Source organism: Garra rufa, chromosome 15 (genome assembly GCF_049309525.1).
Source record: "Garra rufa chromosome 15, GarRuf1.0, whole genome shotgun sequence".
NCBI classification, from domain to species: domain Eukaryota; kingdom Metazoa; phylum Chordata; class Actinopteri; order Cypriniformes; family Cyprinidae; genus Garra; species Garra rufa.
This window is the reverse complement of record NC_133375.1, coordinates 36,554,716-36,580,108: the sequence shown is the minus strand read 5'-3', so window position 1 is coordinate 36,580,108 and position 25,393 is coordinate 36,554,716. Positions and strand designations below refer to the sequence as shown.

General features: G+C 33.9%; 1 protein-coding gene across 1 annotated transcript in view; it reads right to left on the bottom strand.

Annotated features, from left to right (window-relative positions):
- LOC141287741 (GRIP1-associated protein 1-like) overlaps nt 1-25,393 on the bottom strand; it is a 49,877-nt gene that overhangs the window by 7,417 nt on the left and 17,067 nt on the right. Inside the window, exons 2-5 of the mRNA XM_073819875.1 lie at nt 25,026-25,159; nt 22,427-22,543; nt 20,652-20,745; nt 4,740-4,909 (exon numbers count right to left, since the gene is read on the bottom strand). Coding sequence (XP_073675976.1) covers nt 4,740-4,909; nt 20,652-20,745; nt 22,427-22,543; nt 25,026-25,159 — 515 coding nt within the window. The remainder of the gene's footprint in view (nt 1-4,739; nt 4,910-20,651; nt 20,746-22,426; nt 22,544-25,025; nt 25,160-25,393) is intronic.

Here is a 25,393-nt window from a genome sequence, read left to right as displayed (position 1 = left end):
AAGGTTACGGCAGGGTGTTTTTGTAACCTACAACTCCCCCTGGGCACCAACACACACACACACAAGATGCACTCCGCCAACATCCAGACTGTCTCCGGGCCTCACATCGGCTCAAACGTCCCCTCAGTAAGGATTTTATTCGCATTCACAAAACAGAGCACCGTGCATCACACATCAGTGCATTAATAAAGAATGTAACGAATGTAAAGTGGCAGGTGTGCATATAACGTCTCCAAACGTGGTTCATCCAATCAAATGTATAATGCATTACTGTTGCAAGTCTTTTGTTTTTTACTCAAGACTTATATAACGTGAAGCCGCTGTTTTTGCACTGATTCCAAAGTTACTCATTTGATATGAATAGTCTTTTGGTTTGCATCCATCCAGTTCCATATAAACAGAGAGGATTGAAATTAAGTATCTTTTATTTGTTATTTATTTAAATAACTAGATTATACAAAAATAGATGTTACTACATAGTTATGTGAAAATTAAGATATTTTTAGATTTAGTTTTTAGCCAAATATAAGCACATTGCGATGTATTTTCAGCATCATTACTTCAGTCTTCAGTATCGCGTGATTCTAAGAAATCATATGCTGATTTGTTGCTCAAGGAACATTTCCTTTTATAAATATTGAAAACAGTTTTGGGTTTCTGCTGCTTAATATTTTGTGGAAACCATGATGCACTTTTATTAAAAAAAATGGTATATGATTAAAATAATAATAATGATTAATTGATACTTTTATTCATCAAGCATGCATTGAATTGGTCAAAAGAGGCCGTAAAAATATTTATACTTTTTTAGAATTTTTAGAATCTGTGATTTAAATAAATGCTGTTCTTTTGAACTTTCTATACATCAAAAATCCAGAAAAAAATCATTAGTTTCCACTAAAATATTAAGCAGCAAAATGTTTCCACATTGATAATAACAATCACTATAATTAATAATTTGGCGCTACTAAATAATAATACTATGGGTAATAATAATAAAGCAGCAAATCATCATATTAAAATTATTTCTGAAGAATCATTTTACACTGAAGACTAGAGTAATGATGCTGAAAAGTCAGCTTTGCATCACATGTATAAATTACATTTTAAATTATATTCAAATAGACAACAGTTCTTTTAGATTTTAAAAATATTACAAACTTTTGCAAACTGTGTTTACTGTATTTTGAAAACAAATAAATGCAGCTTGGTGAGCATAGAAGACTATAATATTACACCACATATTTACAGTTTTTAATGTAATTCAAACCAAGACATGGCTTTTATATATTTCTATTAAACCTTAATCTTAACATTTCAGAAGGAATTTAAAAGTCTATAAAATACAAATATTAAATTAATAAATATAAAATAAAATATTCAATTGAATATTGAAACTATTTAAATTGAACTGAACTTAAATTTCAGTCTATAAAATAAAAATTTTAACAATTTAACAATAACAATTTTAAAATATTGTAACAATTAATATAAATTGTTAGAATATTTCACAATATTACCATTTTAATAAATGCAGCCTTGGTGAGCATAAGAGATTATATTATTATAGATTATTATATATTATTATTGATTAATTTTTATATATTTCTATTAAAGTTTAATCTTACATTTCAAAAGGAATATAAAAGTCTATAAAATAAAAAAAAATATTACATTAGAAAATATAAAACATAAAAAGAAACAAAATTAAATAAAAAAAGAATTAAATTTTAAAATATTGAAACAATGAATTTACTAATTAGTACTAATTGTACTAATATTTCCCACTATTACCGTTTTACTGTATTTTTATCAAATAAATGCAGCCTTGGTGACCATAAGAGATTATATTATTATAGTCTTATTTCTGAATATTTCTATTTCTGTACTTCAGTGTCACATGATCCTTCAAGAAATCATATGCTGATTTGTTACTCAAGGAATATTTCTAATTATAAATGTTGAAAAACGTTTTGTGGAAACCATGATACACTTCAATTAAAAAAAGTCTGGTGTTAAAAAAAGACTTGATTAATTCAACCATTATTAATACATAGGCAATAATGAATAATAATAACTATGGTCACTAATAATTGAGCAGGAAATCATCAAATGATGCTGAAAATTCAGCTTTTCATCACAGAAATAAAGGACATTTTAAAATATATTCAAATAGAAAACAGCTCTTTTAAATAGTAATAATATTTTACAATATTATTGTTTTTTACTGTATTTTATCAATCAACTAGCAGCTTGGTGAGCATAGAAGACTATAATATTTACAGTTTTAATATAATTCAATCCAACACATGGCTTCACTACAGGAACAAGCCACCCATTAACGATGTGCGGCTGTGGAAATATCAAGAGGGGTGTGAGAGGTTAATTGTCATTAGTCAATCTGTGTGATGCTGTAATCCCATCAAACACATCACCCTGCAGGCTGCGTGACGTGCACTTTCTATTCCTGCTTCTAGAAGCGTTTTAGCATTAACAACACGCCCACCCTCTGCTTGCTGATGAATAAGACCTCTCAGTGGAGTCTCAGGACCGTATGACAGCAAGCCACCTACACACACACACACACACACACACACACACTTCACAAACGCACGATCACACAGTCTGCCGATCATGCTGTCAGAGCGACTGCAGTCACCTTTTTCTCTAGCAGGTGGAAAACTCATGGTCACTTCACCTCTACTCACCTGAATGAGTCATTGCTCAACACGGTTCAGCTCTTTATTCCCCATGAAGCATCAAATGCAAGTTTAAAATTATTTTTCCCGAATGAAAGGTATGCCAAGAAACTTGGCTATTGCTAGGAGCCACTTCCAAATCTGTACTGTTTTCTGCACTTGCACTGATTTGAAGAATTAATAGAATTCTGCAGAATGAATTTAAAAATGTGTATACCGGAGTATATTTAAATATTTAAATTTGATCTTTTGCTTAAACAGTGTTTGCCTTTTAAAATGGTAGATACAAAAAGTATGAAGAGTATTTTAAAAGTTTAACCTTAATTTTTTAAAAGAAATATTAAATTTATGTAAAAAAAAAAAAAAAAAAAAAAATTAATTTGTAAAATATAAAAAAAACTAAATTTTAAAATATTGAAAATTCATATAAACTGTAATAATATTATTTGTAATAAAATTTTCAGAAGAAATATAAAAGCCTATAAAATAAAATAAAATATTAATAAATAATAAAATAAAACAAAACAAAATAAATTAAGATATAAAATAAAAATAAAACAAAATTAAACGAGAGGAATTCAATTTTAAAATATTGAAATTTATTTAAATTGTAATATTTTATACATTTCTATTTTACTTCAACCTTAAATATTAGAAGAAATATAGAAATCTATGAAACAAAAATATTAAATTAGAAAATATAAAATATAAAACAGAAACAAAATAAAATAAAACAAAATAATTTAAATAAAATAAAATAAAAATAAAACCAGACAAATTGAAATGAATTAAATATTAAAATATTAAAACAATTTATTTAAATTGTAATATTTAAATATTTGCAAGAGTCTATAAAACAAAAATATTAAATAAGAAAATAATATACATAATAGAAAAAAAATAGGATAAAAAACTAAAATAAAAGGAAATAAACTTTAAACTTTGACCTTAAATACCAGAATAAATATAAAAATCTATAAAAAATATTAAATGAGAAAAAATAAAATGTATAATAGAAACTAAATATAATTAAACAAAAAAATAAGAAAACAAAATAAAAAAAGAGGAATTATTGTTTTAAAATATTAAAACAATTCATTTAAATTGTAATAGTATTTCATAATATTTGCATTTTACTGTATATTTTAATCAAATGAATGTATCCTTGGTGAGCATAAGAGACTATATTATTATAGTCTAATTTTTTGATATTTCTATTAATCTTTAACCTTAAATTTCAAAAGAATTATAAATCTATAAACCAAAATATTAAATAAGAAAATATAAAATGCATTTTAGTAAAAAAATAAATAGAATAAAATAATAAAATAATTATATATATATATAAAATAATTAAAAATGAGAGGAAGTCTCTATGAAACAAAAATATTAAATAAGAAAATTTTAAACAAAATATATCAGGGAAATAAAATAATATAAAATAATAGCTTACTCAAGTTTAAATGGCTGCTGTGTGGTTAAATGGTTAAGGCTGGCTTAGTTGCAGAACAAAAAAAGGAAATTACAATAGGAATTACAACAGAAATTAACTGCAAAAATAAAATAATAAAATAATGCAGACTGCATTATTTTATGTATAATCATTTTACTGTGCAAATTAATTTTAAAATCGATTTTTCTGTTTTTATTGTTGTTAGTGTGCTACTGTTTTAATTAATTTAAATCAATTTTAAAATAATTTAAAATGTTCTTCTGTTTTTGTGATTATTATTTTAAATTTTTATGACTATGATTTTTATGCTATTCCTCTTATGTACAGCACTTTGAATTACCATTGTGTATGAAATGTGCTATATAAATAAACTTGCCTTGCCTTGCAATGATAAAGAAAACTTAAAATAGTGAGAAAGGAGCAAATTTTTATGATAACTACTTTGCTTTTTTGAAGGTCTACAGGCACAGATTCTGTGTGGGCCTAAAATCGCCTTTCAAAAGAAGGCTTTATAGCCAACCCAAAGCGACCTCGTTCATAAAAGCTTACCTTTCCCACCCCAAATGGCTGGCCTTCCCTCCATTTACCTTCTGTAGGTGCATGTTCTTTGTCAGTTGCTCCTCCAGCATGTTCTGCAGCTTTTTGTTCATCTCCCGCAGGTTCTCGTCTCCAGGTTTTACCAAGTCCCTCAGCACAGAACTCAAACTTCCACGTTCACCCTGAGCACCATGGGCCACCGCACCTCCCCCGGACACATCTGAGAGAAAGAGAAGAGGGGGAAAAGGTGCCGTTTTAGAGACGGCAAACATTCGATCGCTCCGGCTTGTGCTTTTTAACCATGTTTACACCAGTAATGCCTCAACATCCATGAATAAAGATGATCTCTATCAGGGGGCCATTAGTGTCTGCTGAGTGAATACAGAGTGCTTGCGTTTGGAGGAAAGCATTTCGAACGGCTCTCACACGCCACAACATTTACGAGCACCTCGAGTGCAATCATCCGCAGGTTTGACGAAAAGCCATGCACGTCTTAGAGCCGGCTAATAAACAACGCTGCACATTCATGACTTCTAGATTTCAGGAAATTCAAACCCAGGTTAAAGTAGAGAGACTGGCAGCGAGGATGGAGTCAAATTAAAGCCAGCACTGACAAGGTCTGTTGACAGGGTTCATGACAGTAACACGCAACCACGGAAGTGACCGTAAGCAGGGGACATCGCTGTGGGGTTGTAACTAAACAAGGTGGGGTGTTAAAAAATGAAAGATGTTGTTTAATTGATGATTAATAGAGGCGAGTGAGCGGAAGATACTGGGTTGCCTACTGAGATGTTGTCAGGTTCCTGGTGAACTGTCAGATAGTTTAGTGGAGTTTTTTTCCCCTCTGAGGGAGGACAGGGAATCGAGCTGGCCAGTCTCTGCGTGTCAAGGGCAAAAGCAATAAGTTCGATCGGGATGCTTCTTTCTCGGTTTTCACTTCATCTGGGTGAGTGGAGACATTCAAGGTCAGCTCAGCAGCGTGTCCCTAAACGGTGCTGTCAAATAACCTTTTACACCTGTGGTCTGATGATGGAGCACATGGGAAAAGCGCCACTTCCTGCGGCTGTTTAAATGCAGTTTCCAACTCGGTGTGAAGAAAAATACATGTTTTATTATGTAAAGAGAGAAAGACAGTGGGATACAAGCAGTGTTACTAAATGAAAACATCTTTGCTACCTGAAATAAAAACTTAAATTTAACAAATAAATAAATAAATACATAAATGATAAAAAAATAAAGAACTGACAATAATATACATTTTATGATTCCAAAACTAACATAAAATAAAACTTAAAAAAATAATTTAACTTGTCGGGGACAGAATATATTGCAAAGTCATTTAACACAGCTATATGATATTAGAATTATTATATGATATTAGAACACACTAAAATACAAAAAATAGAAAAAAATATATAAATTAATTACTACAAATAAATTATCTAAAGAAGCTAATGTACTTTTAGAATAAAAAATTTAAATCAAATAAATAAATTAAAAGGGACAGACTGAAAATGTATTCAACTATTTACATGATATTACACTGACTTGCTAAAATAAAAATACTAAAACTAAATAAACTATAAATATCTGAAGAAACAAATATACTTTAGAATAAAATATTGAATGAATGAATGAATGAATGCATGCATGCATAAATAAAAACTGAAAATGAAATACATTTTATAATTCCAAAACTAACATAAAATAAAAATTACAAAATTTATTTAATTTGTTGAGGACAGAATATATTGTAAAGTAATTTAATGCAGCTATTTATCTTATATCAGTTAACACACTAACATACCAAAAAAAAACTATTAAAATTATTATAAATAAATTATCTAAAAAACCAAATGTACATTTAGAATAAAATATTAAAGATTAAAGGAATGAAATAATGGATAAATAAACAAATAAATAAATAAAAAAAGGACAAACTGAAAATAAAATACATTTAATGACTCCAAAACTGACAAAAAAAAAGAAAAGAAAAAGAAAACTATTTTTGGGATAAAATATATATCTTTTTAAAATGCGATTATTATGCAGCTATTTACATATCACAATAACTTGCTAAAATAAAAAAAAATATATATACACTGAAAACGAAATAAACTACAAATATCTGAAGAAACAAATATACTAATATATATAGTCCAAAACTAACATACAAAGAAAATTAAAACAATTACTTAATTGGTTAGGGACAGAATATAACGCAGAATGTAACACAGCTATTTATATGATATCAGTTAACACAGTAAAAAAAAAAAAAAAAAAGTATAAATAAATTATCTAAAGAAGTAAATGTACTTTTAAAATAAAATGGATAAATAAACAAACAAATAAATAAATAAAAAGAGACAAACTGAAAAAAATTATGACTCCAAAACTAACATAAAATTAAAAAAACAAAATTTAAAAAAAATGTATTAAATTTTTTTGGGGATAGAATATATTTGTAAAAAAAAAATGTAATGGAGCTATATATATATATATATATATATATATATATATATATATATATATATGATATCAAACTAACTTAATAAAAGAAAAAAAAGGAAAAAACACTAAAACTAAATAAACTATAAATATATGAAGAAACAAATATACTTTTAGAATAAAATATTAAAAATTAAATGAATGAATGAATTAATCAAATGAACGAATGAATGAATGAAGGAAGGAATGAATGAATGCATAAATAAAACTCCGAAACTGACATACAATGAAAATTAAAAAAAAAAAATGTGGACAGAATATATTCTAAAGAAATTTAACTCAGCTATTTAAATGATATCAAATTAAATTACATCAAATACTAAAACTAAAACTATAAATATCTGAAGAAACAAATATACTTTTATAATAAAATATATCTCAACATAGTACAAATACTAAGTAGGTACAAAAATAACTTTAATCTTACATTTTAAAAGAAATATAAAGTCTATAAAAAATTCATAATGAAAAAAGTTTAAATTGATACAGTATGCTGCATAAAACAAATAAAAATTATTTTGCAAGTGTTTCGGACCGCAATGATGCCAAAAATAGCAGGACAGGAGCAGAATAAAACTAAAACTAAGCAATCGAGTAAAAAACTAAATTGAAAAAGTAAACCAAAAATAAGCTATAGCTGCCACTTTAGTAATGAAAAAGAACAGATGATATCCATTTCAGGTACAGTATTATGCATATCAAGTGATGCACACTAACCTGGATTTTTAAAACATTAAGTTGCTCAAGCGACTGTGACCTGTTCTTATGACAGGCCACGTCACAGTTAGCTGAGGAGCTTAATGCATTGTTACATCACAGTATATCAAGCTAAGCACTAGCAATCTCACGCCTCTTTAACCTTATTAGATTGGCGCAAGAATAGCGTATATGTGTGGCTAACAGAAGAGCCTCACACGTGTTAGACATTAGTGCCGCACACAAGCATTTTCTGGTCGCGGCGAGTCGATGCCATAGCCCAGAGCCACGAAAATGAAGTAGAACGTGATGCAGCGTTGCTAATTGAGATGTTAACTTCACCCCCCAGAGGCCTGTTCAACCTTTGAATGCATGACTTTAAGCGTTCAAGGCCATGAATGACATTTGCCTCGCCCCTGAAGCCTGACAGTAAACACCACAAGGTGCAAGGCGCACTCTTTGCTCTTTATCTGGACTATAAGATAATTAACCTTGTCAGCTTACCACAGAAGCGTAAAATTAACACTGTGGCAGTTGAATATTTGCAGCTTTAAAACTTCAAATGGATATAGTATTGCTGCGATGCTATGCAGAAAACACGGATGTAATCGCTGAATCCAGTCATATAAAAACTGAATTTAATGTATAAAGCGGAATATCATGGAATTTGGTAAACTTTGTACAGATAAATCAAAAGTAGCTCAATGCACTTAAATCATTATTAAGCCACAAAATAATATTTAAATATGAATCCTACATGTTCTGCATGTCGCTGTGTGAATGAATGCCGCAGTAGCATGAACACATTAAAAAAAAAAAAAAAAACGATTGTTATATCATATATAAATAGAAACCTAAAGTATAGATGCTTTTGATTATTAAAACTTAATGAAACCATTAAAATTAGGGGTCGACCTGGCCAATTATCGGCACCGATATTAAACATTTTTTATGGTTATCGGGTCATTTCTAAACTGATTTGCAGATAAAATAATAAAAAATAATTTAAAAAAAGGGGGTTTTGTCAGAGTACTTGTTATTCTTAATTTTTATTTGACAATAATCTTCATTTTTACACTCGACATATATACACTGGTTCAAAATATCGGTTATTATTCTGCTTGATTCGTAATAACTTGCAAATAAAATAACTTAAAAACATTATTAAGTTTTTGTCAGAGACTTTGTTATTCTTAATTTTGACAATTATTTTTTATTTGCCAATAATTTTCATTTTTACACTAGACATACATATTGGTTCAAAATATCAGTTATTGTTCTGCTTGATTCATAATAATTTGAAGATTAAATAATTTAAAAAAAGACTTTTAAAAAGTTTGTCAGAGCTCTTGTTATTCTTAATTTTGACAATAATTTTCATTTTTACACTAGACATACATATTGGTTCAAAATATCAGTTATCGTTCTGCTTGATTCATAATAATTTGCCGATAAAATAATTTCAAAAGATTTTAAATTTTTTTTTGTCAGAGCCTGTTATTCTTAATTTTGACAATAATTTTCATTTTTAAACTAGACATATATATTGGTTCAAAATATCTGTTATCGCTTTGTTTAATTCAAAATAATTTGCCGATAAAATGAAAGAAATAAAAGAAAAAAGGGAATCCAGAAAAATTAAAATAAAGAAAAAAATGTGAAAGAAAAAAACTAGGGCGCTAGTTATTATTAAAAAAAAAATAGAACTTAAAATTAAATCCAAAAAATTAATGAAAAACCGAATGTGATAAAAAAAAACTGAATTAGAGAAAAAAATGGACCTTTAAAATATATTTTTTGTTAAACTTTTAATAAATTGCAGCTAAATATTAAAGGTTTAATGATTTCAATTAATTAGACATGATTTTTGATTAATAAAATGTTATTCACGATTAAAGAAAAATGGAAAAAAAGAAATTTGGGAAAAAATAAAACAGATTTCATAGGACCCTAGTTATGGTTAATGAAAACATAACTAAAAAACAAACTGAAAACATCTCTGAATATTTTTTTTATTAAATTAAAATATAAATTAATATTACTAGGAGAAACTGAAATTAACTTTAAGATGCACATTTCCATAACTCAGAACTCAGATTTGTGCAAAAACTTAACATACTGCAAAAAAGTAAACTAAATAAACAAACTAGACAATTCAAAAATGTCACCCAGTTTTGGCTTACAAGTCCAATTCTTTAACCATTGGGCCACGACTGCCCCATATAACAAAAGCTAAACTAAATTGAAAATTACTAAACTAAAGAAAAAAAAAACTAGAAAAACTTTGATGCAAATATATTGCAAAGGAGTATGCGTAAAGTTTGCAGTTCCATGTTGTAATGCTAAACCTTTTTTTTTCCCCAAAAACTTGTGTCCACTGATTAGCATATAAGCCAAACAGCCCATTACAACCCATGCATTCCTTCATTAGAATTCTATTAACATCTACAGTAGGGAAATCACAGGCTTCATCTTGGGATGTTGCAATGTCTTCGGTGTAATTCCCTCCTAGTGCAAATAACTCACACTGAAGTTAATGCATCTGACTCTTTAGGGAACAAGACGAGCGAATCCTTCGATGGCTACATCAATGTTTGTGCTAATGACATTGCAAATGGAAAAACACACATCTGTCTGTAACCAGTATTTCTTCCATATTGATCAGTGTCATTAATTCTAATTTGCTGAAGCGTTGGGGTGAGCACTCTATGGAGACACTTTGATAAATCCACAAAGGAGATTTACAAAGAAAACGCCCTGGCTTAATGGCTGGAAAATGGCGGGCCGATGGCTTTCAAAGGTGTGGAATGGCGCCAGGTGCTCTCACAGACAGAGCCCCGCTGCAGGACCAGCAGGGCATGTGGACCTAAGAAGCCAAGTCACGGAAGCAAACGAAGATGCTTGGATGGAAGGTACACTGAACGTACGCAGATGTTCCTGACTCACGACTCAGGGGATCCCTGATCACACGCTCGACTGGACTACGTCAGAACAGTGCTGAGGTCACAACCTGCAGAGAATGAAGTGGGACTTCACAGGGTTGTGCAACAGTAAGAACTGAATGGAATCAAGAGGCAAAATTGCACTTTTGAAGGTAGGAAAGTAGAATTAATATTACCTGAAATTCAAAGAAAACTATAGTCAGAATAAACAGAATTGGATAAGAAATATTTAAATATTGAGACCATTTTAGAAAAAGATGATAGATAGATGGACAGACTGACAGAATGATAGCTAGAATGACGAAGGATTACGGATATAATGATACACACTCAACAATACAATTTTTTTTCTTTAATTTAAGGGGATAGTTAACCCAAAAATGAAAATTCTGTCATTAATTACTCACCATCACCCTCAATTCATCTTCTGAACACAAATTTGAACACAAAGAAAGATATTATGAAGTAATCCTGAGTTATTTCAGACCCTGCATAGACTACAACGCAAGTGACATGTTAAAGGCCCAGAAATGTAATGTCAAATGGACTATTTTAATGACGTCCTTACTACCTTTCTGGGTCTTGAATGTGGTAGTTGCATTGTTGTCTATTCAGGGTCCAAAAGCTCTCAGATTTCAGCATAGTAGTTCACTTTCAGGACAAAATTTTACAAATAATGTATTCACCCCCTTGTCATCCAAGAAGTTCACGTCTTTCTTTCTTCAGTCGTAAAGAAATTGTTTTTTGATGAAACAAATTTCAGGATTAAAGGCATGTTAAAGGCCCAGAAAGGTAATGTCAAATGGACTATTTTAATGACGTCCTTACTACCTTTCTGGGTCTTGAATGTGGTAGTTGCATTGTTGTTTATTCAGGGTCCAAAAGCTCTCAGATTTCAGCATAGTAGTTCACTTTCAGGACAAAATTTTACAAATAATGCATTCACCCCCTTGTCATCCAAGAAGTTCACGTCTTTCTTTCTTCAGTCGCAAAGAAATTGTTTTTTGAGGAAACAAATTTCAGGATTTCTCTCCATATAATGGACTTCTACGGTGCTTTCAGGTCTGAACTTCCAAAATGCAGTTTAAATGCAGCTTCAAAGGGTTCTAAACTGAAGAAGGGTCTTATGTAGCAAAACGATTGGTTATTTTCTTTAAAAAATATATTTTTATAATTTTTTAAATCACAAAAGCTCGTCTTGGCTCACCTCCAACTTCAAAATCATCCTACATCGCTGCAGAAGTACTAACCCAGTGTTTAAGTGGATGTGTAAGGAAAATCAAACGCCTTTTACAAAAAAAAAGTAAAAGGGATTTTAAAGCTGGAGAAAATGAGATGGGAGTTTTTTGACATACCCTAACTGTTATAAACAGGAATACACACAGTTCAGGCTGAGCTAGACCAAGACAAGCATTTGTGGTTAAAAGCCCTTTAAAGCTGCATTTAAACTTGGGGGCACCATACATATCCATTATATGAAGAGAAATCCTGAAATGTTCTCCCTCAAAAAACTATTTCTTTACAACTGAAGAAATAAAGACATGAACAGCTTGGATGACAAGGGGGTGAGTACATTATCTGTAAATTTTTCTTTTATAAGTGAACTACTCCTTTATTCTGTGTTCTCAAGATGATCAAAGGTCTTACGGGTTACGCCATTGTGGAGAGTATCATGACGCATGAATACAAACAAGGCTCAGAGCATACATGGTCTACGAGCAGCAGAATGCATGTGCATGCATCGTGATCCTCTCCAAAATGGTGCTAGGGTGACGTGGAGGAGAAGAATTGTTGAATAAAGTTGTTATTATTGTTTTCACTGCACACAAAAAGTATTTTTGTAGCTTCTACAGGGTAGGACTCTTGCGGTCTATGGATGGACATAAAGCTCTCGGATTTCATCAAAAATATATTAATTTGTGTTTCGAAGATGAACAAAAGTCTTACGGGTTTGGAACAACATGAGAGTAAATAATTAATTACATAACTGTGATTTTTGGGTGAACTTTCCCTTCAAGGACTTTGGTGGCACTTAATAGAATGGCAGCGATATAATGTTTCCTAGGTTACCACTGTAAACACAGCAGCACTGCATTTAAACACTGCTTTAAAATGTATTATACAGAGGCAAGACAAACAGAAAATATCTAAACTTTTCTGAAGACAGTCAGTTTCCTTAGATATACATTCATATAAATCCCCACTCCCAATTGTATCATGATTCGTTTAGCATCTCAACAGACTTGAATTGTCATATATTTTCATAAGTTTTCAACCGGCTCAGGGTGCATTGCTACATCCCTACGAAGGATAGACACGTAAAAAAGAAAGACAAACCTATAGATTAAACGACCTATAGACAGACCGATCGATCAAAATAATTTCTCAGAATTGCAACTTCCTGTGGGGTATGGGCAATTTAATTCAAATTCTAACTCATAAATTTGCCGGAAACCAATTCTTCAGCTGAACTTTGCATAACTTCTCCACTTAATAGTGGATTAAAAGCAAAGAATCGCCTACTGCATGTGAGAAGAAAAAGATAAGGCAACATTGTGATGTTACAGTGGAATATCACACCAGCCAGAGCTTGGCCTTGAAGAATGTCCTCTTCAGGCTTCGAAGCACCATTGCAAGTTTCAAGATAACAGCAAGCATACAATTACCATATGAATCCCACAGAAGCGCTGGCCACTTCTTAGCAAGCCTCATTGGGAATCTCCTCAGGCCAGTGCAAGAGTCAGCAGTCCTGAATCAGTCAAACTGGCAGATCCTGCACGGCGGTTGCAACCTCTCAGCCATCTCTCACTGGAGACACGGCACTTAACTGAAACCTCTGCCAGGGGGTGAACAGGCAATTTCATCTCAACAACAAGTATCCTTCCTGTTTGCAGCCATGTGTTATTCCCAGTTACAGATGTGACGTCTTCTTTCGAGGGATCCGTGTGGATATCGATGATATTTGTTCTCGCAACTTCGGCAAGTACAGAGCCCATTAGCACCTACTCCCGGTGGTGCAATTCGCTCTAAAGTGGACCAAATTTGCTTGTAGAGGGAAGAAAAATAATTCTGCTGTGACTCACATTCACTCCCATTATCTCAGTGGGTTCTGGAGCTATAGGGCACACGATAAGGATAGTTTCTTCCTTAAATGATGCAGCAGGAAGAAGCCGGAGTACACTGAAAGGTTAGCTTACTTCACGCTTCGGTAGAGGCCTAAAACAGGGTACAAGTAGGGTTTCCAGACTGCAGTGGCGTCTCACCCCAGCTGACTTCTTCCAGCAGCGCTTAGGCGGAGCGAAGGCTGTGCACACATGACTGCGGCATGTTGCTGAATGACTGATTAGTGGAGGCTGCGCAAATAAACCATCCTACAGCTGTCTTACATCACACACATGCAGAGCTCTACCGGAAAACATTCATATATAATTGCCTACTGCTGCTCAACGGTTGACATTTGCAGCATTTGTCTTAACGAATACAGGATGATCCTGGAGTTGCATTGCTGGGAGCATGTGCCCTGAAACACCGCAGAAGGCATTTCCGCAGTTGGAAAAACTGGCTTCTGGGTTCTGGCTTTTAAAATCTGCAGAATCTTCTATGCAATCCCCACTTTGAAGGGAAGAATGTTGCGGAAATGTCTGGCAAGTGAAGGGTCAACAATACCTCCAAGGTGGCATACCAATGAGTCGTTTCCTCAACAAACTGGTGACAACAGAAACCTCTACTGACTGAAACATTGATAGATATTTGCCCAATGGATGCAATTTTCAGGATTTGTCTTAAATGCAAAATTATCCTGGGGTTGCATTAAAAGGAACATGTTTGCGGGACTGATTTACACAATGTTGCAAGCCAAACATCTGGAACACAAAAAAAGCACCTTCTACAATCCCCACTCCGAAGGGAAGCACACTGCAGAAAGTTCTGGCAAGAGAAGGGTCAACAATACAGCCAAGGTGGCATACATCTGGCTTATCCGAGGTGCTTCCTGACTTGCCATTTCCTCAACATGTTGGCGACAACGGAAACCGGTACTGACTCAAAAGGCTCTGTCTGAGATAAAATGTCGCACCGTTTCATTTGTTATATCACTGGCGTGAATTTACGGCGAGCCGCACTGGGGTAAGTATAAAGTAAGAGGGAGGGGAGAGGGGAGAGAGGACGGAGGAGAGGAGACAAGAGGGGTGCTCAGTCTTTCTACTGCATTATTGAGGATGAGTGTTGGGTTCACTGAGGCATGTCGGCATTCTGAATCATTTACATCCTGCTAATGTCAGCTCTCATCTAGTGCTGCTACCTTCTGCATCCTTTCTCCATTTTTCTATGGAGTCTCCACCTCCCTGTTTTTACATCTCCCTGGGTCTATCCTCAATTATTGTAGGAGATAAAGGATTGTTTTCTTAGCTATTTTGAAAGACCCTTCTGGTTAGGCTTGAACCAGGTGGATACAGAGACTTACTGCTACTTTAAAGATCACACTGGGCTGCTATGAATAGTATTAACACAAAAAAACACACCAAACATTCTTTACCTCTATGGATATTCTGTAATGGGCACAAAAGTGTCTGTACATGAACACGCTTGTTTTGTAAGCTCTCCCGACACTTTTATAGCACAATATTTACAATTAGACGACACCAGCCTTAATGGAATCTAGTCTGCCATTAAATGTTAAATCAGTCAGTCATGAAATTAAAACAGGAGAAAACATGGGGAGGGGGGAAGACAGGAAGATGCAACATTACCAACTCCACTCTGTTTGCAGGGAAACACAAGAGAAGCCCTGCTTTAAATGAGGCAAAAAAGATTGAAATGATAATCACAGTGTCTTTATTTTGTTGCAGGATGTAGATAAGCACGTGCAGTCTTTATGTATTAGGGCAGGGGTCCCCAAACTTTTTTTCTGAGAGGGCCACATAATTTTTCTTTTCTTTTACATTACAATGTAATCAGATTTAGACCATTCATATGTTTTTAAGATACTGAAAAAAGCACAAATGTCAGGGCATGTCAAAACTTCTCCAGGGCCCCAAAACACCCTCAGACCCCAGAGGGTTAATGGGGGGCCGGGTCGGTTTATAAAAGAAAATTCCATGGGCCGGACTGACTACTAGTAGTATTATTATTTTATTATGATTTTACCTGTATTTATTATACCTTTTAATGCTAGAATAGTTATTATTTTGTTATGCACCACACAGACAAATGATCATTTCTTTTGAAAAGATATACAGGTGCATCTCAATAAATTATGTAAAAAAAATTTCATGGAAAAGTTCATTTATTTCGGTAATTCAACTCAAATTGTGAAACTTGTGTATTAAATAAATTTAATGCACACAGACTGAAGTATTTTAAGTCTTTGGTTCTTTTAATTGTGATGATTTGGCTTACATTTAACAAAAAAACACCAATTCACCATCTCATCAAATTAGAATATGGTGACATGCCAATCCAGAAGACAATCATTGACACCTTTCACAAGGAGGGTAAGCCACAAACATTCATTGCCAAAGAAGCTGGCTGTTCACAGAGTGCTGTATCCAAGCATGTTAACAGAAAGTTAAGTGGAAGGAAAAAGTGTGGAAGAAAAAGATGCACAACCAACCGAGAGAACCGCAGCCTTAAGAGGCTTGCCAAGCAAAATCTATTGAAGAATTTGGGTGAACTTCACAAGGAATGGACTGAGGCTGGGGTCAAAGCATCAAGAGCCACCACACACAGATGTGTCAAGGAATTTGGCTACAGTTGTTGTATTCCTCTTGTTAAGCCACTCCTGAACCACAGACAACTTCAGAGGCATCATACCTGGGCTAAGGAGAAGAAGAAATGGACTGTTACCCAGTGGTCCAAAGTCCTCTTTTCAGATGAGAGCAAGTTTTGTATTTTTAATTTGGAAACCAAGGTCCTGGAGTCTGGAGGAAGGGTGGAGAAGCTCATAGCACAATTTGCTTGAAGTCCAGTGTTAAATTTCCACAGTCTGTGATGATTTGGGGTGCAATATCATCTGCTGGTGTTGGTCCAGTGTGTTTTTTGAATCACAGGTCAAACTCCACCTTCAGCATTTTCAGCGCTTCCACAGACTGGGAATGGGGCCACTGGTTTCTCAACTGAAAAACTTTGGGTAACTGGGAGATGAGTCTTGCTTTTGCACTTGTCCCACAAGCAGTGCTAATTTCACCTCAAATGCTATTCAGTCATTTTGTCATTGCTCTGCATTTTCTAGCTGGCTCACGCACTACCTGTTCGATCACGATGACACATTATGTTGAATGTACCATTCTGTTGGTGAATTTAACAAATAATTATTCTGTGTTAATAACTAAGGGAAATTTTATTTTGAAAGCCAACCTTTATTATCAAATACTGACATGATATAAGTAAAACATATATTTAAAATTACATTTTCAAAATATGTCTCTCGCATTGTTCAGAGGGCCGGTCCAAATGTGGGGGCGGGCCTTAGTTTGGGGACCCCTGTATTAGGGGGTCGACCGATATGTGTTTTTTAGGGCTGATGGCGATACCGTTACTACGGATCATGTTAACTGATAACCGATATTTTGAACAAGGGATATGTGATATTATCGGACCGATATCGGAATTGGCCGATAATGGCTTTACATGTAAATATCGGCATCGGCTCGATTTGAAAAATTATGCCGATATGTCTTGCTGATAAGGGGAATATCTCACATTTGCTTACGGTGTGCTAGCGATTAGATCAGGTTAGCACTGTGGCTCACTCTTGAAGCAAAGTTTTGCTTGAATAATGATTAGGTTAACTGTTTTGCATCGCTGCATTTAATCTGAGAATGCTCATATAGAGTGCCGCATTCTGATAAAGTAATAACAGTAATAGCACAAATTATGAGTTGCTTTAGACCATCTACAATTGTTAAATCTTAAAATAAAATGTTAAGGTCACCACTGCATTTTTCTGAGAGAGCGAGGGAAAAAAGTAGCGATTGAAATATGCATTTAAAGTTTATAGTCCACACAGGAGAGACTTGGTGTTGTTTCGATTTGGGCTATCGGCCAAAAGAAGTTGATAAATATCGGCATATCGGATATCGGCAAAAATCCAATATCGTGTATCCCTATTTTGAATTATATATATATGCGTGGTGTAAAAATTCGGTTTTGAAAATGCCCGATACCGAAAACCATAAAATGCTTATATCGGTCAGGCCAATAATCACTATAAGCCCTATTATGTTTACTATGCATTTATGTATATTATGTATTTGAAATTGACAAGTAGCTCAATTAAAATTCAGCCTGTTTAGTTCAGAAATCTTCATGGCTGTGATGTCACAACCTCGAGCTCATTAACACGACACATCTACATTCATACTTACTTAGTATTCAGCTACTTTGCTCGACCTGCTGAAAAACAGTATGAACTGCTTAGGTTAGTAATCAGATTTCATTTACATATACAAGTCTAAATGGTGCAAAAACAGCACATTTAATTTAAAAGGGTCATGTGCAGTACCTTGACAAACATCATAACGGACTGGTAAAATGTGCTTGGAATAAAAAATATGACCAGAATACCAACATGCCTAATAATTATGCACAGTGTATATCACTGTTAGCTTATGATACTTAATGCATTATGTTAACAAACTTAAACGTATTTTTTTTTTAACCAAACCACAGATATAAAAGTTTTTACAAGTCTAACTTTTATATAAACCCAAAGTTTCTGTCGGAGAACTAAGGATGGGCTTCCAGTTTGAGTCTCTATGGCAGTTGAAAAGCACCAGTACCATTTTCTCAGGAGACTGCAATGTTTTTTACTAGATCTTTGTGAGTTTGAGTGCAGAAATCCAGTGCTTTAGACCAAACTTCTATGAGAGAATCCCTGCCAATATTATTGAGTTTGACTGTTTGAATGCATACAAGCAAACCAAGCTGTCAAAAGGCGCTCCGGATGCTTCCAAATTCTAAAAACAGGTCATGATGTGTCAGGAACGTGCTCAAGTCCACTGGAAAAGTCACTCTTACTGGAATTTCACAAAGAAAGAGTGCTACAGAGAGTTTATAGATAACTTTCTGTGCAACATCTACGACAATAAAGGCAAATTTAAAAAGGATAGTTCACTCAAAAATGAAAATTAACTAATGATCCTCAAGCCATCCTAGATGTACATGAAATCGGAAATCAAAAAATGCCCTGGCTCTTCCAAGCTTTATAATAGCAGTGAATGGCTGCTGAGATTTTGAAGTCTAGTAAAGTGCACCCATCCATCATAAAAAGTACTCCACACAGCTCTGGGTGGTTAATAAAGGTCTTCTGAAGCAAATCAAACCATTTGTGTAAAAAAAGAGTCCATATTTCAAACTTTATGAACTATAATCTCTAGCTTCCACTAACTGTCGCACGCGCATAGACCACTCTCTCATGAACAGTTAGCGAAACTGGTTTATAAAGTTTTAAATATGGATATTTTTCTTACACAAAAGCCTTGATTCACTTTAGAAGGCCTTTATTAGCCCCCAAGAGCCGTGTGGAGCACTTTTTATGTTAGATGGATGCACTTTATAGACTTTCTATTGGACTATTAAATATCAACACCCATTAACTGCCATTATAAAGCTTGGAAGAGCCAATACATTTTTTAATATAACTCCGATTGTATTCATCTGAAAGAAGAAAGTCATATACACCCAGGATGGCTTGTGGGTAAGGAAACATTCACTTCTTTCAGTTAAGTTATTAACTGATTACTACAGAAAATTACTTAATATTGTCCGTCAGAAGAAAAAAAAATGGAAAAAACTCAAATTACAACTAGCCCTTTTAGAAAGAGATGTGGCATTCAATGTAATTGTTAAATCCAAATAAAATATTAATAAATAAATAACGTAAAATAATATTTGTTTACTGAAATAAAGCTGAAGAGCATTACTCATTTAAGCTTATGTTTTTATATAATATATATATATTTTATGTTGAAATTATCTATAATATTGTCTGTAGCTAATAAACTTTTGCTCTGCTTCGATGGCTCTTGTTCTAAATCCAGGTATTTTTCTTGAGATATATACTCCAAGGCTGTATTTATGAAAAGATGCTTCCTCGTATCTTGCCAATACATTTAGCACTGTCACATTCAACTGCCAGAACACTATTAACTATTGATTAATCATGAATACAAATGAACTCAGTAATGATATTCTCACCAAATGATTTTATAAATCACTAAAGCAAAAACTACTGCAACTAGACAGAAAGAAACTCAATCTGTTCTTTGAGTAAATGTTTCTGTTCACTTAAAGTATAGACAAAGAGATAATAAGGGACTGTTTAATTACAATCCATCAAAAGCAATATAGGAATAAAACACTCTCATATATCCCTTACATAAAACAAAAACCAAAAAAAACGTTTCTTATTATTTGCAACTGCAAAGTGCTTTTTCAAAGAACATCTAAGAACTTTACAGTGGCACCATAATAGTAGCATTATAAATAGTACCAATAAAACATTTAGTGGGAGATTATGCAAGTATGAGGTGCATATATAAAAATAGAACAAAAATACACTGTACAATAAAAGAAAATTATGAAATTCCTTTATATCAGCCCTTTATTTTTAACAAACCCTGTGCTATTGAATGGTATAGGGTCTTTTTCCGCACACCCACAACAAAGTGACAACCACATGTTACTCCTTAGAAATAAAAACACGATGAGTATCGGCTATCACCTGACCTCATCTGTAAACCTTCACAGGTGCTTTCGGAAAGCAAGCACATCTGAGGCAGTGAACAATGACAAAGAGGGAGAGAGAAAGCTGCTTACCTCTTCGGCTGTCCATGACGTACATCTCAATAATGGCACTCTTTTTACAGATGTCATCGGCCATTGAGGCGCAGCTGACCTCCAAGTGTTTCACCTGAACAGAGAGCACAAAGATACGATCTGCAATAAACTGCCACACACCACAACCACACAAAAGTGTGATAAACCTGATATGGAAGGACAAAGGTGTGGACACTGTGATCAGCTTTAGTAAATGCTCTTTATATTCAGTCAATATAAATGAGTACATTTTCCTCTAAACTAATATCACAATAATGATAGTCTAATTAATTTGACTAATAGGAACCAAACAAAAAAACCAAACATTAAAGACTACCGTTTCAGAAGTTTGGAGATTGTACGATTTTTTATGTTTTTGAAAGAAGTATCTTCTGCTCATCAAAGCTTCATTTATTTGATTAAAAAATACAGTGAAAACAGTAATATTTTGAAATATAATTACAATTTAAAATCACTTTTTAAAAACTGAATATATTTTAAAATGTAATTTATTCCTGTAATGCAACGCTGAATTTTCGGCGACCATTAATCTAGTTTTCAGCGTCACATGACCCTTCAGAAATCATTAGAATATGCTGATTTGCTGCTCTTTATTTTGATCAATGGTGAAAGCAGTTTGAAAACAGTGCTGCTTAATATTAGTGTGGAAGCCATGATCATTTTTTTTTTTTTACGAATTTTTGATTAATGGAAAATTCAAAAGAACACCATTTATTTAAAAGAGCTTTATAAGTGTTTTAACTGTCACTTTTGATTAATTTAAATCGCCCTCGATAAATAAATGTACTTATTTCTTTGGAGAAAAAAATAAATAAATTGTACTGTCCCCAAAATTCAACTGTAAAATACATAATGTATAAAAAATGTTTTAAATTAATTTAAATGACTAATAAATATAAATGTATATAATTCATCATAATTCTTTAATGTTAATTTAAATATATCAACTATTTTATATTCAATCTTAAGTAACAAAAAAAAAAAAATCCTATAAAGCATTTTGAGAAATCCATATGATTTGTGACCCTGGACCACAAAACCAGTTATATTTTTTTAATTTAAGATTTATACATCATCTGAATAAATTAGCTTTTCATTGACTTATGGTTTGTTAGGACAGGACAATATTTGGTTGAAAATCTAACATCTGAGGGTGCAAAAAATCTAAATATTGAGAAAATTGCCTTTAAATTTGTCCAAATGAAGTTCTTAGCGATGCATATTACTAATCAAAAATTAAGTTGTAATATATTCACGATAGGAAATTTACAAAATATCTTAATGGAACATTATCTTTACTTAATATCCTATTTGCCATAAAAGAAAAATTGATCGTTTTGACTCATACAGTGTATTGTTGGCCATTGCTACAAATATACCCGTGCTTTTTATGACTGGTTTTGTGGTACAGGGTCTGATTTATTAAATAACATGTTTAATGTAACTGGCAATGACAAGTTTGAGCTAACAGTATTACGTCTCTTTAAAGCTGAAAGGGAGATGCAACTTGTCAAAGCCCTAACTACATATTTCCATTCCAATAGCTACTAAACAAGACCGATCGATTAAAATGTGAAAACATCAATACCTGCATGCATATTTCATGATCCAAAGACACAATTCAGCACTTACAGCCCCCTATGGAGCACACGGCAGAACTGCCCCGGTGAAGGCTTGGTGCAGTACTGCAAACATGGGCTGTTCCAACTTCTCCTAGTAACATGAGACTATAATGATAGGTTAAAACGTCATACCTTCTCCTCCAGCATCCACTTCTCCTGCTGGACCTCGGCGAGTCTCTGGAAGAGCTCACTAACCTCATCGTCTGAAAGGTCAGCAGGACGCTGGGACTGAGGGCTGCTGGTGTTGGACTGTGGAGAGAGAAACAAAACTTCAATGAAACATCTTTTTTACTTAAAGATATGCTGAAAAGACTCGTCATTTCTCATTAAATTGTCTTCTCATGTTCCACAGAAGACAGAAAGCCATCAGTGTTGTTACTGTTATCTAAAATAAAATAAAGCTGAAATAATATATTAAAGGGGACATCGAACTTTTACATGATGTTTGCATATAAATGTGTCTCCCAAAATTCTAAATTATCAAGCAGTTTTGATTTTCTGAGCAGTATGACATCATACTGTTCAGGTCCCACCCATGACCGTGGACAGACTGTCCAGTATTAGCATATCTCCGCCCTCAGGGAGTTGTACAGTCGTGGCCAAAAGTTTTGAGAATGACACAAATATTAGTTTTCACAAAGTTTGCTGCTAAACTGCATTTAGATCTTTGTTTCAGTTGTTTCTGTGATGTACTGAAATATAATTACAAGCAGTTCATACGTTTCAAAGGCTTTTATCGACAATTACATGACATTTATGCAAAGAGTCAGTATTTGCAGTGTTGGCCCTTCTTTTTCAGGACCTCTGCAATTCGACTGGGCATGCTCTCAATCAACTTCTGGGCCAAATCCTGACTGATAGCAACCCATTCTTTCATAATCACTTCTTGGAGTTTGTCAGAATCAGTGGGTTTTTGTTTGTCCACCCGCCTCTTGAGGATTGACCACAAGTTCTCAATGGGATTAAGATCTGGGGAGTTTCCAGGCCACGGACCCAAAATTTCAACGTTTTAGTCCCCGAGCCACTTAGTTATCACTTTTGCCTTATGGCACGGTGCTCCATCATGCTGGAAAATGCATTGTTCTTCACCAAACTGTTGTTGGATTGTTGGAAGAAGTTGCTGTTGGAGGGTGTTTTGGTACCATTCTTTATTCATGGCTGTGTTTTTAGGCAAAATTGTGAGTGAGCCCACTCCCTTGGATGAGAAGCAACCCCACACATGAATGGTCTCAGGATGCTTTACTGTTGGCATGACACAGGACTGATGGTAGCGCTCACCTTTTCTTCTCCAGACAAGCCTTTTTCCAGATGCCCCAAACAATCGGAAAGAGGCTTCATCGGAGAATATGACTTTGCCCCAGTCCTCAGCAGTCCATTTGCCATTCTTTTTGCAGAAGATCAATCTGTCCCTGGTGTTTTTTTTGGAGAGAAGTGGCTTCTTTGCTGCCCTTCTTGACACCAGGCCATCTTCCAAAAGTCTTGGCCTCACTGTGCGTGCAGATGCGCTCACACCTGCCTGTTGTCATTCCTGAGCAAGCTCTGCACTGGTGGCACTCCGATCCCGCAGCTGAATCCTCTTTAGGAGACGATCCTGGCGCTTGCTGGACTTTCTTGGACACCCTGAAGCCTTCTTAACAAGAATTTTCAGCATCATTACTCCAGTATTCAGTGCCACATTAACCTTCAGAAATCATTCTAATATGCTGATTTATTACCAGTGCTGAAAACTTGTGTTGCCTAATATTTTTTGGAAATATTTTCTAACAATATACACTACTGTTCAAAAGTTTGGGGTCAGTACATTTTTATACTTTCTTTTTTTTTTTTTAAGAAATTATTACTTTTATTTAGCAAGGGTGTGTTAAATTGATTAAAAGTAATAGCAAGGACTTTTATTATTAGAAAATCACAGGCTCAACTGTTGCCAATATAGACAATTCTAATAATAAATCTGCATATTAGAACAATTTCTGAAGGATCATGTGACACTAAAGATCGGAGTAACGGCTGACTGAAGAAGAAGAAACTATCCCTTTAAAACTGTCGGTAATCTAACCTAGTGTCATTCAACGTCACATGAAAGTCACAGGAAAGAATTCCACCAGCCTCGTATGTGCGGTGGTCTTATTCTGTTCCTTGGTTTATTTCAGAGCGTTTCAAGGAGCTGGAGACAATCCAATCAAATGAAAGTTGACTCGTCCCAGAGACTCTTGACGTCCCCTGTGTGTACTATTTTCGTCCCTTGAGTCTAATTTTCCCTCTGGCTTAAAAAAAATGAACTTCCCTTACTGAAGGTTGATAACGACTCTCTTTAAACATATCTCAGACAAGACTGATATGCATTATGTTTCAAAATGATGCTTTAATACATGCATCTAAAAGTCAATTTATGATTGAGACATCATTCATGATTCACTCACAAATTGTGCTGGGAATTTTAAAACTTCCTAGATCTAGCAATCAGCAATAATTAGTCAAATGTACCTCAAAGCTCAGTTTTTTTTTTTTATCACCAAACCAAACTCACGTCCCTCAAGACAGTCCAGCATGTCACGACAACCATTATTTTCTCCCCTGTTTCTTCACAGGCACAGTATGTTTATGGAATTTACACTGTTCGGGAGTTTATTAATAGCTTCTAGAGGACGGAAATGCTCCTGGGAGCCGGAGAAAAAGAAGCATCAACTGTGGCGACAGTATTTGCAAGGGTCGGCCCAGTGGGCGGCTCTACCTTATTGGTGCTGGAAGCCGAAGCCCCGTCTTTCATGATCTCTCTGTAGCTGAAGGAGGAGATGCTACTGCTGTCGCCCGTCTGCTGCGTACGGCTCGGCGAACTGATCTCAGACAACACCAGCTCCTCTAGACCTGCAAATACATACATGACGCAAAAAGAGGAATATTTTAAAAGTGTTAAATCACTAGGTGCTGTAGGTGAGCTAGAAAATGGCAATGGGTTAACTCAGTATGTTTAAGCACACTAGCCTTTATGAAAAATGGAAATACCTGCATCAATTTCTAACATATGCTGGTAAGTATAAAATCATAAGAAATAAGTTATGCACTGAGGAAAACTGGTTACAAATGCACTTAAACAACACA